General features: G+C 46.6%; 1 protein-coding gene across 5 annotated transcripts in view; it reads left to right on the top strand.

Annotated features, from left to right (window-relative positions):
* The window catches only part of LOC109888510 (lysine-specific demethylase 4B), a 91,866-nt gene that overhangs the window by 41,702 nt on the left and 36,858 nt on the right, over positions 1–13,306 (top strand). For all 5 annotated transcript variants that reach the window (XM_031822417.1, XM_031822416.1, XM_031822415.1 and 2 more), the window contains exons 9-11: positions 9,343–9,539; positions 10,436–10,701; positions 11,312–11,553. In XM_031822417.1, coding sequence (XP_031678277.1) covers positions 9,343–9,539; positions 10,436–10,701; positions 11,312–11,553 — 705 coding nt within the window. The remainder of the gene's footprint in view (positions 1–9,342; positions 9,540–10,435; positions 10,702–11,311; positions 11,554–13,306) is intronic.

The raw sequence follows: 13,306 nt of genomic DNA, 5'->3' as shown, positions 1-13,306 counted from the left end.
TAGAACAGTGTAGTAGTAGTAGTAGAAGAACAGTGTAGTAGTAGTAGAAGAACAGTGTAGTAGTAGAAGAACAGTGTAGTAGTAGTAGTAGAAGAACAGTGTAGTAGTAGTAGTAGTAGTAGAACAGTGTAGTAGTAGTAGTAGTAGAAGAACAGTGTAGTAGTAGAACAGTGTAGTAGTAGTAGTAGAAGAACAGTGTAGTAGTAGTAGTAGTAGTAGAACAGTGTAGTAGTAGTAGTAGTAGTAGTAGAAGAACAGTGTAGTAGAAGAACAGTGTAGTAGTAGTAGTAGTAGTAGTAGTAGAAGAACAGTGTAGTAGTAGTAGTAGTAGTGGAAGAACAGTGTAGTAGTAGTAGTAGTAGTAGTGGAAAGAACAGTGTAGTAGTAGTAGTAGTAGTAGTAGTAGAAGAACAGTGTAGTAGTAGTAGTAGTAGAACAGTGTAGTAGTAGTAGTAGTAGAACAGTGTAGTAGTAGTAGTAGAAGAACAGTGTAGTAGTAGTAGAACAATGTAGTAGTAGTAGTAGTAGTAGTAGAAGAACAGTGTAGTAGTAGAACAGTGTAGTAGTAGAACAGTGTAGTAGTAGAACAATGTAGTAGTAGTAGAACAATGTAGTAGTAGTAGAACAATGTAGTAGTAGTAGAACAATGTAGTAGTAGTAGTAGAACAATGTAGTAGTAGTAGAACAATGTAGTAGAACAATGTAGTAGTAGTAGTAGAACAATGTAGTAGTAGTAGTAGTAGAACAATGTAGTAGTAGAACAATGTAGTAGTAGAACAACAATGTAGTAGTAGAACAATGTAGTAGTAGTAGTAGAACAATGTAGTAGTAGTAGTAGTAGAACAATGTAGTAGTAGAACAATGTTGTAGTAGTAGTAGAACAATGTTGTAGTAGTAGTAGAACAATGTTGTAGTAGTAGTAGAACAATGTTGTAGTAGTAGTAGTAGAACAATGTTGTAGTAGTTGTAGTAGTAGTAGAACAATGTAGTAGTAGTAGTAGAACAATGTTGTAGTAGTAGTAGCTCAATGTTGTAGTAGTAGTAGTAGTAGTAGAACAATGTTGTAGTAGTAGAACAATGTTGTAGTAGTAGTAGAACAATGTTGTAGTAGTAGTAGTAGTAGTAGTAGAACAATGTAGTAGTAGTAGTAGTAGAACAATGTAGTTGTAGTAGTAGTAGTTGTAGTAGTAGTAGTAGAACAATGTTGTAGTAGTAGTAGTAGAACAATGTAGTAGTAGTAGTAGAACAATGTTGTAGTAGTACTAGTAGTAGAACAATGTTGTAGTAGTAGTAGTAGTAGTAGAACAATGTAGTAGTAGTAGTAGAACAATGTTGTAGTAGTAGTAGTAGAACAATGTTGTAGTAGTAGTAGTAGAACAATGTAGTAGTAGTAGTAGAACAATGTTGTAGTAGTACTAGTAGTAGAACAATGTTGTAGTAGTAGTAGTAGTAGTAGAACAATGTTGTAGTAGTAGTAGAACAATGTTGTAGTAGTAGTAGTAGTAGAACAATGTAGTAGTAGAACAATGTTGTAGTAGTTGTACTACAATGCTCTAGTAGTAGTTGTACAATACTGTAATAGTAGCAGTAGTAAGCAGTAGCAGTAGTACAGTGCTGCTGTAGTAGTATCAGCAGTAGTAGTATCAGCAGTAGTACAATGCTGCTGTAGTAGTATCAGCAGCAGTAGTACAATGCTGCTGTAGTAGTATCAGCAGCAGTAGTACAATGCTGCTGTAGTAGTATCAGCAGCAGTAGTACAATGCTGCTCTAGTAGTATCAGCAGCAGTAGTACAATGCTGCTCTAGTAGTATCAGCAGCAGTAGTACAATGCTGCTCTAGTAGTATCAGCAGCAGTAGTACAATGCTGCTCTAGTAGTATCAGCAGCAGTAGTACAATGCTGCTCTAGTAGTATCAGCAGCAGTAGTACAATGCTGCTCTAGTAGTATCAGCAGCAGTAGTGCAATGCTGCTCTAGTAGTATCAGCAGCAGTAGTACAATGCTGCTCTAGTAGTATCAGTAGCAGTAGTACAATGCTGCTCTAGTAGTATCAGTAGCAGTAGTACAATGCTGCTCTAGTAGTAGCAGTAGTACAATGCTGCTGTAGTAGTACAACAATGCTATGAAGTGTAATGTGCCTAACTGCTTTTCATCATATCTGAACATTGTTCCACTCTTACCTCCCTGACTAGCACACGGGGATATGTCATCTAGATAGGTCATTGTTTCTCAACTCCACTCCTTGAGTGAACATATTTTTATCGTAGCCTTGGACAAGCACATCTGATTCAACTTGTCAACTATCATCAAGCCCTTGATGAGTTGAATTGTATATGTTTGTCCGGGGCTCCAACAAAAGTGTGTGTTATTGGAGATACTCGAAGACCGGAGTTGAGAAACACTGATCTAGGCTATACTTCAGGTGAGAAAGTACATTACAGTTCACAGTTCAGTATGGGCCAAAACATTGGGTGTTGTGAGAGAATTTTCATCACACTGAATAGAAGATTCCATTCCATCTGGCTGTTGGTGACTCAGAACTGGACACACACACCACACAGCCGCAGACCCAATTCTCTGCCCTTTCATCTATCAAAGTGAATTGCAGATGATTAACTCGCCGAGTAGTGATATTTGTTTGTGTATGCTTGCTTGTTTGGGTTAGAGCTGATGGGCTTTGATGAGGAGTTCTGAAGATGATGAAGGCTACGGTATTATTATTGTGTGTGTGTGTGTGCATTCCACGAGTGTGTGGGCGCTACAGGCAATTTTCCCTCATGCACAGCTCCCCCCGGGATTGCCTCGCAGAATAAATATCAGCCCATGCAGAGAAGCACGAGATTGAACGTTCTAGAGATTTCCCCTTTAGTTAACACTATCAACGTTTCCCTTTACTGTGGGACTTGTGATCGAATCAACGCAATTAGCCGCTTTCAATGCAACCTACCGAAACAAAATGAACTATGCAAGAGAGTTTGTTGTAGGCAGAACGCACCGGAGTAGGATTCTATTGCGTTGACAGGCACCACTCAGGCCTGTACTCTACACAGACCGGTGCGCCTTAACCAATCAGAGCTTCGGTAGGCCAATTAAAACAATTATGCCTGAGGGGGTATGATGTATGGCCAATATGCTAAGGGATGTTTTTACGCAAGGCAGAGAGGCAGAGTGCCTGTGTACAGCCCTTAGCCGTGGTATATTGGCCAGATACCACAACCCCCCCGAGGTGCCTTATTGCTATTATAAACAGGTTACCAACGTAACCACTGTTAGTTTTAACTTAAAGCGGGTACAGCCTCAGTGTTCACAGTAAATGCGCGCCAATCGCTAAAGCCTCTTATTGCAGATGCCTGTCCTAGCCAACCACTAAAGCCCCTCATTGCAGATGCCTGTCCTAGCCAACCACTAAAGCCCCTCATTGCAGATGCCTGTCCTAGCCAACCACTAAAGCCCCTCATTGCAGATGCCTGTCCTAGCCAACCACTAAAGCCCCTCATTGCAGATGCCTGTCCTAGCCAACCACTAAAGCCCCTCATTGCAGATGCCTGTCCTAGCCAACCACTAAAGCCCCTCATTGCAGCTGTCTGTCCTCACTGCTTTGTGTGCCTGTGTATCGCCCATGTTAGACATGCTCAGTAAACCTGCATCCTTTTCTTTTGGTGGCAGGAGTGAATGCAGATGACTACTTCCTTATGCCATATGCATGGACATGTTAGCATTCGTTAAGGAGCTGTCCTCAGTAGTTCCTCTATCAGCTCAATAACTCAAAATGACATTTTTCTACCGTTGTTTCTCTGGGAGTGTCTGTGAGCCTCCAAATGGCAGAAACTGTTTCTAGCCTAGCTGTAATTTGGGGTGGCACGTAGCCTAGTGGTTAGAGCGTTGGGCCAGTAACCGAAAGGTTTCCAGATCGAATCCCGAGCCGACAAGGTTCTGCCCCTGTTCCTAGGCCGTCGTTGTAAATAACAATTTGTTCTTAACTGACTTGCCTAGTTAAATAAAACATGCAAATATATAAGAATATTGAACTGAATGGACACACTCCCATTGCTGCAGACAAGAGGACAGGCAGTACAGCACACTACAGCAGACCAGGGGACAGGCAGTACAGCACACTACAGCAGACCAGGGGACAGGCAGTACAGCACACTACAGCAGACCAGGGGACAGGCAGTACAGCACACTACAGCAGACCAGGGGACAGGCAGTACAGCACACTACAGCAGACCAGGGGACAGGCAGTACAGCACACTACAGCAGACCAGGGGACAGGCAGTACAGCACACTACAGCAGACCAGGGGACAGGCAGTACAGCACACTACAGCAGACCAGGGGACAGGCAGTACAGCACACTACAGCAGACCAGGGGACAGGCAGTACAGCACACTACAGCAGACCAGGGGACAGGCAGTACAGCACACTACAGCAGACCAGGGGACAGGCAGTACAGCACACTACAGCAGACCAGGGGACAGGCAGTACAGCACACTACAGCAGACCAGGGGACAGGCAGTACAGCACACTACAGCAGACCAGGGGACAGGCAGTACAGCACACTACAGCAGACCAGGGGACAGGCAGTACAGCACACTACAGCAGACCAGGGGACAGGGAGTACAGCACACTACAGCAGACCAGGGGACAGGCAGTACAGCACACTACAGCAGACCAGGGGACAGGGAGTACAGCACACTACAGCAGACCAGGGGACAGGGAGTACAGCACACTACAGCAGACCAGGGACAGGGAGTACAGCACACTACAGCAGACCAGGGGACAGGCAGTACAGCACACTACAGCAGACCAGGGGACAGGCAGTACAGCACACTACAGCAGACCAGGGGACAGGCAGTACAGCACACTACAGCAGACCAGAGGACAGGCAGTACAGCACACTACAGCAGACCAGGGGACAGGCAGTACAGCACACTACAGCAGACCAGGGGACAGGCAGTACAGCACACTACAGCAGACCAGGGGACAGGCAGTACAGCACACTACAGCAGACCAGGGGACAGGCAGTACAGCACACTACAGCAGACCAGAGGACAGGCAGTACAGCACACTACTGCAGACTCATTAACGGTTGTAAACTGGATTTTCCCAAAGTTTCTCTACTCTCTCACACGTCTAGAACATGGATGTGAAACTTACACCTGTCAAATCAGGTGTAAGTCAGGTGTCAAATCGGGAGGAAGTTGTACTCGTCCTTTACATGTTCATGCATACATTTTTCGTATGCTCTGCCAACTGAGCGCCACAAGACTTTCTAGTGAGCCTATTTTTCTCACATAGGTTGTACAATCACGTTGTGATGTTTTTAAAAGACGATTGCTTTATCACGCACAGCCATCAATGGGTAACGGAGAGTCTAGACCTATTTAGTGAAGGATGACGGTTAGAGCCTGAGGTCGCATGGCGGTATTTTTAGCGTGGAGTATTTTTCTAATAGGGGGCGACCTCGCCTAAGGTCTTTGTTTTCCTACAATTGAACTTCATTAGGCTATGAAGTGAGTAGGCTATAGGGCTAATTGGTTAGAAGGCCTTGGGGGGGGGGGGGGGGGGGTCACGTGTTGGTTTTGGAGGCATTTTTTTAATGTATTTTTTAATACATTTCCATTTGATAAGGAAGTCATCTAAGCATAGTACCCCACCTCCCACCCTCTCTCGGGAATGGCAAATTGATCAATTTCCCTTAATAGTTTTATGGGATAGAAATGGGCTTTACTTTCTTTTGGTTCCTACTTCCTCTGGTGCGCTGCTACTACCCCCCCACCCCCACGCCCCCTCTTCCCAGACGACATTGCAAAGAGACACATTTATCTTTATCGTTTGTGTTTTTCTGTCTCTCACCTCTTCTCTTGTTCCAGTTAATGTTTTTACGTATGTCCCCAATCAGACCCTGGTAGCCAGATGACTCCTTCATCTGCCCGGTTTCTTCCTCACTTAATTCCGTCCCTCAAGTGCTGCCTAGATGAGATGTAGTGTGTGGATATTGGTTTGCGGTGGGAGGGGCTTTCTCTTGTTGTTGATGTTATTACTAAACCCCCCCCCCCCCTCCCTCTAGTACTTCACCTCTCTGTTTCTCTCTTGCTCTCGATCTGTCTCCTCCACTTGTTCTGCCTGGCTCCGTCTGAGGCGCAGCGTGCCTGAAGAATGTTCCCAGTAATTGAACATAAGGCCTCTCAGCACAGCTCAGGAAATAAGTCAGAAATGTAATACACACCAACCGGGGCACAGAAAGAAAATTAGTTTTTATTTTCATCTTCTCTTGCTCTTTCCATTTCCCCTATTTTCTCTCTCTCTCTCCCCCCACTTTATCCTCTTTCTCCTCTCCCTCCCCCAGTGTACGTGTATCTAGTCAAACTGCCCCCACCCCCGTGTACTGTGATATACTCACACAGCTCTCTCCCCTCCCCAGTGTACTATGATATACTCACACTGCTCTCTCCCCTCCCCAGTGTAATGTGATATACTCACACTGCTCTCTCTCTCTCTCTCCCCTCCCCAGTGTACTGTGATAAACTCACACTGCTCTCTCCCCTCCTCAGTGTACTGTGATATACTCACACTGCTCTCTCCCCTCCTCAGTGTACTATGATATACTCACACTGCTCTCTCTCTCCCCTCCTCAGTGTACTATGATATACTCACACTGCTCTCTCCCCTCCCCAGTGTACTGTGATATACTCACACTGCTCTCTCTCCCCTCCCCAGTGTACTGTGATATACTCACACTGCTCTCTCCCCTCCCCAGTGTACTGTGATATACTCACACTGCTCTCTCCCCTCCCCAGTGTACTGTGATATACTCACACTGCTCTCTCTCTTTCTCTCTCCCCTCCTCAGTGTACTGTGATATACTCACACTGCTCTCTCCCCTCCTCAGTGTACTGTGATATACTCACACTGCTCTCTCTCTTTCTCTCTCCCCTCCCCAGTGTACTGTGATATACTCACACTGCTCTCTCCCCTCCCCAGTGTACTGTGATATACTCACACTGCTCTCTCCCCTCCCCAGTGTACTGTGATATACTCACACTGCTCTCTTCCCTCCCCAGTGTACTGTGATATACTCACACCGCTCTCTCTCTTTCTCTCTCCCCTCAGTGTACTGTGATATACTCACACTGCTCTCTCCCCTCCCCAGTGTACTATGATATACTCACACTGCTCTCTCCCCTCCCCAGTGTACTGTGATATACTCACACTGCTCTCTCTCTTTCTCTCTCCCCTCCTCAGTGTACTGTGATATACTCACACTGCTCTCTCCCCTCCCCAGTGTACTGTGATATACTCACACTGCTCTCTCCCCTCCTCAGTGTACTGTGATATACTCACACTGCTCTCTCTCTCTCCCCTCCCCAGTGTACTGTGATATACTCACACTGCTCTCTCTCTTTCTCTCTCCCCTCCTCAGTGTACTGTGATATACTCACACTGCTCTCTCCCCTCCCCAGTGTACTATGATATACTCACACTGCTCTCTCCCCTCCTCAGTGTACTATGATATACTCACACTGCTCTCTCCCCTCCCCAGTGTACTGTGATATACTCACACTGCTCTCTCCCCTCCCCAGTGTACTGTGATATACTCACACTGCTCTCTCCCCTCCCCAGTGTACTGTGATATACTCACACTGCTCTCTCCCCTCCCCAGTGTACTGTGATATACTCACACTGCTCTCTCCCCTCCCCAGTGTACTGTGATATACTCACACTGCTCTCTCCCCTCCTCAGTGTACTGTGATATACTCACACTGCTCTCTCCCCCTCCCCAGTGTACTGTGATATACTCACACTGCTCTCTCCCCTCCCCAGTGTACTGTGATATACTCACACTGCTCTCTCCCCTCCCCAGTGTACTGTGATATACTCACACTGCTCTCTCCCCTCCTCAGTGTACTGTGATATACTCACACTGCTCTCTCTCTCCCCTCCCCAGTGTACTATGATATACTCACACTGCTCTCTCCCCTCCCCAGTGTACTGTGATATACTCACACTGCTCTCTCTCTCCCCTCCCCAGTGTACTGTGATATACTCACACTGCTCTCTCCCCTCCCCAGTGTACTGTGATATACTCACACTGCTCTCTCTCTCTCCCCTCCTCAGTGTACTGTGATATACTCACACTGCTCTCTCCCCTCCCCAGTGTACTATGATATACTCACACTGCTCTCTCCCCTCCTCAGTGTACTGTGATATACTCACACTGCTCTCTCCCCTCCCCAGTGTACTGTGATATACTCACACTGCTCTCTCCCCTCCTCAGTGTACTGTGATATACTCACACTGCTCTCTCTCTCCCCTCCCCAGTGTACTATGATATACTCACACTGCTCTCTCCCCTCCCCAGTGTACTGTGATATACTCACACTGCTCTCTCTCTCCCCTCCCCAGTGTACTGTGATATACTCACACTGCTCTCTCCCCCTCCCCAGTGTACTGTGATATACTCACACTGCTCTCTCTCTCCCCTCCTCAGTGTACTGTGATATACTCACACTGCTCTCTCCCCTCCCCAGTGTACTATGATATACTCACACTGCTCTCTCCCCTCCTCAGTGTACTGTGATATACTCACACTGCTCTCTCTCCCCCCAGTGTACTGTGATATACTCACACTGCTTTCTCCCCTCCCCAGTGTACTGTGATATACTCACACTGCTCTCTCTCTCCCCCCAGTGTACTATGATATACTCATACTGCTCTCTCTCTCTCCCCCCAGTGTACTATGATATACTCATACTTCTCTCTCTCTCTCTCTCTCTCTCTCTCTCTCTCTCTCTCTCTCTCTCTCTCTCTCTCTCTCGTGCCAATAAATATGGGAGTATATCAAAATTGTGTTTGTTTTCTAATTCTTTGTGGGTCTGTGTAATCTGAGGGAAATTTGTGTCTCTAATATGGTCCTACATATGGCAGGAGGTTAGGAAGTGCAGCTCAGTTTCCACCTCATTTTTTGGGCAGTGAGCACATAGCCTGTCTTCTCTTGAGAGCCATGTCTGCCTTCGACTGCCTTTCTCAATAGCAAGGCTATGCTCACTGAGTCTGTACATAGTCAAAGCTTTCTTTCATTTTGGGTCAGTCACAGTGGACAGGTATTCTGCCGCTGTGTACTCTCTGTTTAGGGCCAAATAGCATTCTAGTTTGCTCAGTTTTTTTGTAAATTCTTTCCAATGTGTCAAGTAATTATCTTTTTGTTTTCTGATGATTTGGTTGGGTCTAATTGTGTTGCTGTCCTGGGGCTCTGTGGGGTCTGTTTGTGTTTGTGAACAGAGCCCCAGGACCTGATATATGTGTGTGTACTCACAATGCCCTCTCTCTCTCTCCTCTCGGTCAGTGTACATGTCGTAAGGACATGGTGAAGATCTCCATGGACGTGTTTGTCCGCTGCCTGCAGCCGGAGCGCTACGTCCAGTGGAAACAGGGCAAGGACGGCATGGTGCTGGACCACCAGCGACCCACCACCCTGACCAGCCCTGAGCTGGAGCACTGGAGGGCCAACCGGGTCACCTACCGCCAGAAACTGCTTCAGAGGTCAGGGGGAGAAAGGGACATGACAGTACAATTGCTTTACAATTTGAATTTCATCGACCCGTCAAGGTCAAGATGAAAGGCATCATTGTCCAAGAGTATAATTGTATATGTCCTCCCCACACTACCTGATACATGTATACCTACATGCTTACCACATATACTACCAAGATATAAATATACACTGACTGTACAAAACATTAGGAACACCTGCTCTTTCTATGACATAGACTGACCAGGTGAATCCAGGTGAAATCTATGATCCCTTACTGATGTCACTTGTTAAATCCACTGCAATCAGTGTAGATGAAGGGGAGGAGACAGGTTAAAGGATTTTTAAGCCTTGAGACAATTGAGACATGGATTGTGTGTGTATGTATAATGTTGTTGTGTAACAGTGTCAGTCATGCTTCTGGTTGTGTTCCAATTGGTGTAGCTAGTCACACTGCCCCCTCTCTCTCCCCTCTCAATCAATCAATCAATAAAATGTATTTATAAAACCCTTCTTACATCAGCTGACATCTCAAAGTGCTGTACAGAAACCCAGCCTAAAACCTCAAACAGCAAGCAATGCAGGTGTAAAAGCACGGTGGCTAGGAAAAACTCCCTAGAAAGGCCAAAACCTAGGAAGAAACCTAGAGGAACCAGGCTCTGGCTCTCTCCCCTTTCACTCTCCCCAGTGTCTCTCACTTTCAGGTCTCTCACTCTTTGGCCCTACATTTTTTTTCTATCCCATCTTTTTCTCTTTCTTTGTCTCTTTTAAAAGCGTGAATGTTTTACAGGGGAAACTTGAACAGTAATATACAGGTAAAAGAGCGAGGTACTGAGTTAAGTGTTAATTCAAGTGAAGTACTGTAAGTGTCATTCCCTCATGTCCCAGTTTGTCCCTCCGTCCCCAGAGCTTTACAGAAGAAGGAGCAGCTGCGGCGGCTGAAACTGGAGGAGGTCAAGGTTCTGGCGGAGGAAGGCATCGAGATGGATGCCGCCGAGTACCAGCGTCAGGTGGAGGAGCGAGAGGCCCAGCGGCGCCAGGAGAGGGAGGAGAGGATGGCCCGGGAGGCGTTTCAGACCCTGGAGGCCATGGAGAGAGAGGACCAGGAGAGGGAAGAACAGGAGAGGCAGGACCGAGAGAGGCAGGAAGCCGTTGCCGCCAAGGCCACAAGAGGTTGGTGTAGGGCTCAGTAGGGGCTTGGATTAGTTTTGCATTGTCCTCGCTACTGTTTGGTTTAGGAATGAGGCAGGAGGAGAGGCCGAGAACGTGAGCGTCAGGAGGAGGTCGTTAGGGTGAAGAGGAGGAGGTCGTTAGGGTGAAGAGGAGGGGGTCGTTAGGGTGAAGAGGAGGAGGTCGTTAGGGTGAAGAGGAGGAGGTCGTTAGGGTGAAGAGGAGGAGGTCGTTAGGGTGAAGAGGAGGAGGTCGTTAGGGTGAAGAGGAGGAGGTCGTTAGGGTGAAGAGGAGGAGGTCGTTAGGGTGAAGAGGAGGAGGTCGTTAGGGTGAAGAGGAGGAGGTCAGACTGGGGGGGGGGGGTCACAAGGCACCAGTTGGCTGCGGCGTTGGATGAAATAAAATTTCGGTTAATTAAGGAGTTTTATTGATATCCCAGTATCAATCTTCCAAAGTGAGTTAGACGTGAGCTACATGATATCGCAAGGTACCAGATCAAATGGGTATCAGAAGAAATGGCTATTAGAACCAACAAGTGGTACAGAGATATTATGACACTTGTACCTTTTTGAATTGGGAGGTTCCACATTTCCCTTTTATTTCTCTCACCCAGTACACGACCCCCAGGCAGACCCACAGCACTTGACGGCAAATGGAGAGAAGAAAAAGAAGAAGAAGAAGAAGAAGAAGAAGCAACAACAACCTACCCTGCCACTGGCCCCTATAAATTCCTTCCAAGCAGCGTTTGAGAAGTTTGCCACATTCAACATGCCCCAGACACCAAAGGAACCCCAAGGCAGCAATGACACGGAAATACCAGCAGAGGGCAGGCTTGATGTGAAAGGCATGCAGCAGGTGAGCAGTGCTGGAACAAGGTGTAGGATGAAGCTGCCTCTAGACCAGGGCTCCCCAACCCTGTTCCTGGAGAGCTACCCTCCTGTAGGTTCTCTCACCAACCCTGTTCCTAGAGAGCTACCCTCCTGTAGGTTCTCTCACCAACCCTGTTCCTGGAGAGCTACCATCCAGTAGGTTCTCTCTCCAACCCTGTTCCTGGAGAGCTACCATCCAGTAGGTTCTCTCTCCAACCCTGTTCCTGGAGAGCTACCCTCCTGTAGGTTCTCACTCCAACCCTGTTCCTGGAGAGCTACCCTCCTGTAGGTTCTCTCTCCAACCCTGTTCCTGGAGAGCTACCCTCCTGTAGGTTCTCTCTCCAACCCTGTTCCTGGAGAGCTACCCTCCTGTAGGTTCTCTCTCTAACCCTGTTCCTGGAGAGCTACCATCCAGTAGGTTCTCTCTCCAACCCTAATCTAGCACACCTGATTCTAATAATTAGCTGGTTGATGAGCTGAACCTGGTTGATGGAGTGAGAACCTACAGGAGGGTAGCTCTCCAGGAACAGGGTTGGAGGTAGAACCAGGTTTTGTCACAACCCGGCTCGTGGGAAGTGACGACGAGCTCTTATAGGACCAGGACACAAATAATAATATAATAATAATCAATAATTTTGCTCTTTATTTAACCATTTTACATATAAAACTATTTGTTCATCGGAAATTGTGAATAACTCACCTCAGCTTAATGAGAAGGTTGTGCTTGAAAGGATGCACATAACTCTGCAATGTTAGGTTGTATTGGAGAGAGTCTGTCTTAAATCATTTTCCACACACAGTCTGTGCCTGTATTTAGTTTTCATGCTAGTGAGGGCAGAGAAACCACTCTCACGTAGGTACGTGGTTTTAAAGGGCATCAGTGTCTTAACAGCACGATTTGCCAAGGCAGGATACTCTGAGCGCAGCCCAATCAAGAAATCTGGCAGTGGCTTCTGATTAAAGCAGATTTTCACAGAACCGCTTGTTGCCATTTCGATCAGGCTCTCTTGTTCAGATATTGTTAAGTGGACTAGAGGCAGGACATGAAAGAGATAACGAATCCAGTTGTTTGTGTCATCCGTTTTGGGAAAGTACCTGCGTAATTGCTCACCCAACTCACTCAGGTGCTTCGCTATATCACATTTGACATTGTCCGTAAGCGTGATCATTTGCACACAAAACACATACAATGATGGAAAGACCTGTGTGTTGTCCCTTGTTAATGCAGACAGAGAAGAGCTCCAACTTCTTAATCGTAGCCTCAATTTTGTCCCGCACATTGAATATAGATGCGGAGAATCCCTGTAATCCTAGATTCAGATCATTCAGGAGAGAAAAAACATCACCCAGACAGGACAGTCGTGTGAGAAACTCATCATCATGCAAGCGGTCAGACAGTGAAAATTATGGTCAGTAAAGAAAACTTTAAGCTCGTCTCTCAATTCAAAAAAACGTTTCAATGCTTTGCCCCTTGATAACCAGCACACTTCTGTATGTTGTAAAAGTGTTACATGGTCACTGCTCATATCATTGCAGAAAATACACGAGTTCAGCTAGAGCCTCTTGGTGGATACTGCAGAGTACCCAAGAGGACCCAAGTGTCGTCGGGAGCAACTGCTTGCACGCGCGTTACCACTCCACTATGTCTCCCTGTCATGGCTTTTACGCCATCAGTACAGATACAGTGCCTTGCGAAAGTATTCGGCCCCCTTGAACTTTGCGAACTTTTGCCACATTTC

Source organism: Oncorhynchus kisutch, linkage group LG4 (assembly GCF_002021735.2).
Source record: "Oncorhynchus kisutch isolate 150728-3 linkage group LG4, Okis_V2, whole genome shotgun sequence".
In the NCBI taxonomy this organism is placed as follows: domain Eukaryota; kingdom Metazoa; phylum Chordata; class Actinopteri; order Salmoniformes; family Salmonidae; genus Oncorhynchus; species Oncorhynchus kisutch.
This window is presented reverse-complemented; position numbering and strand designations above follow the sequence as displayed.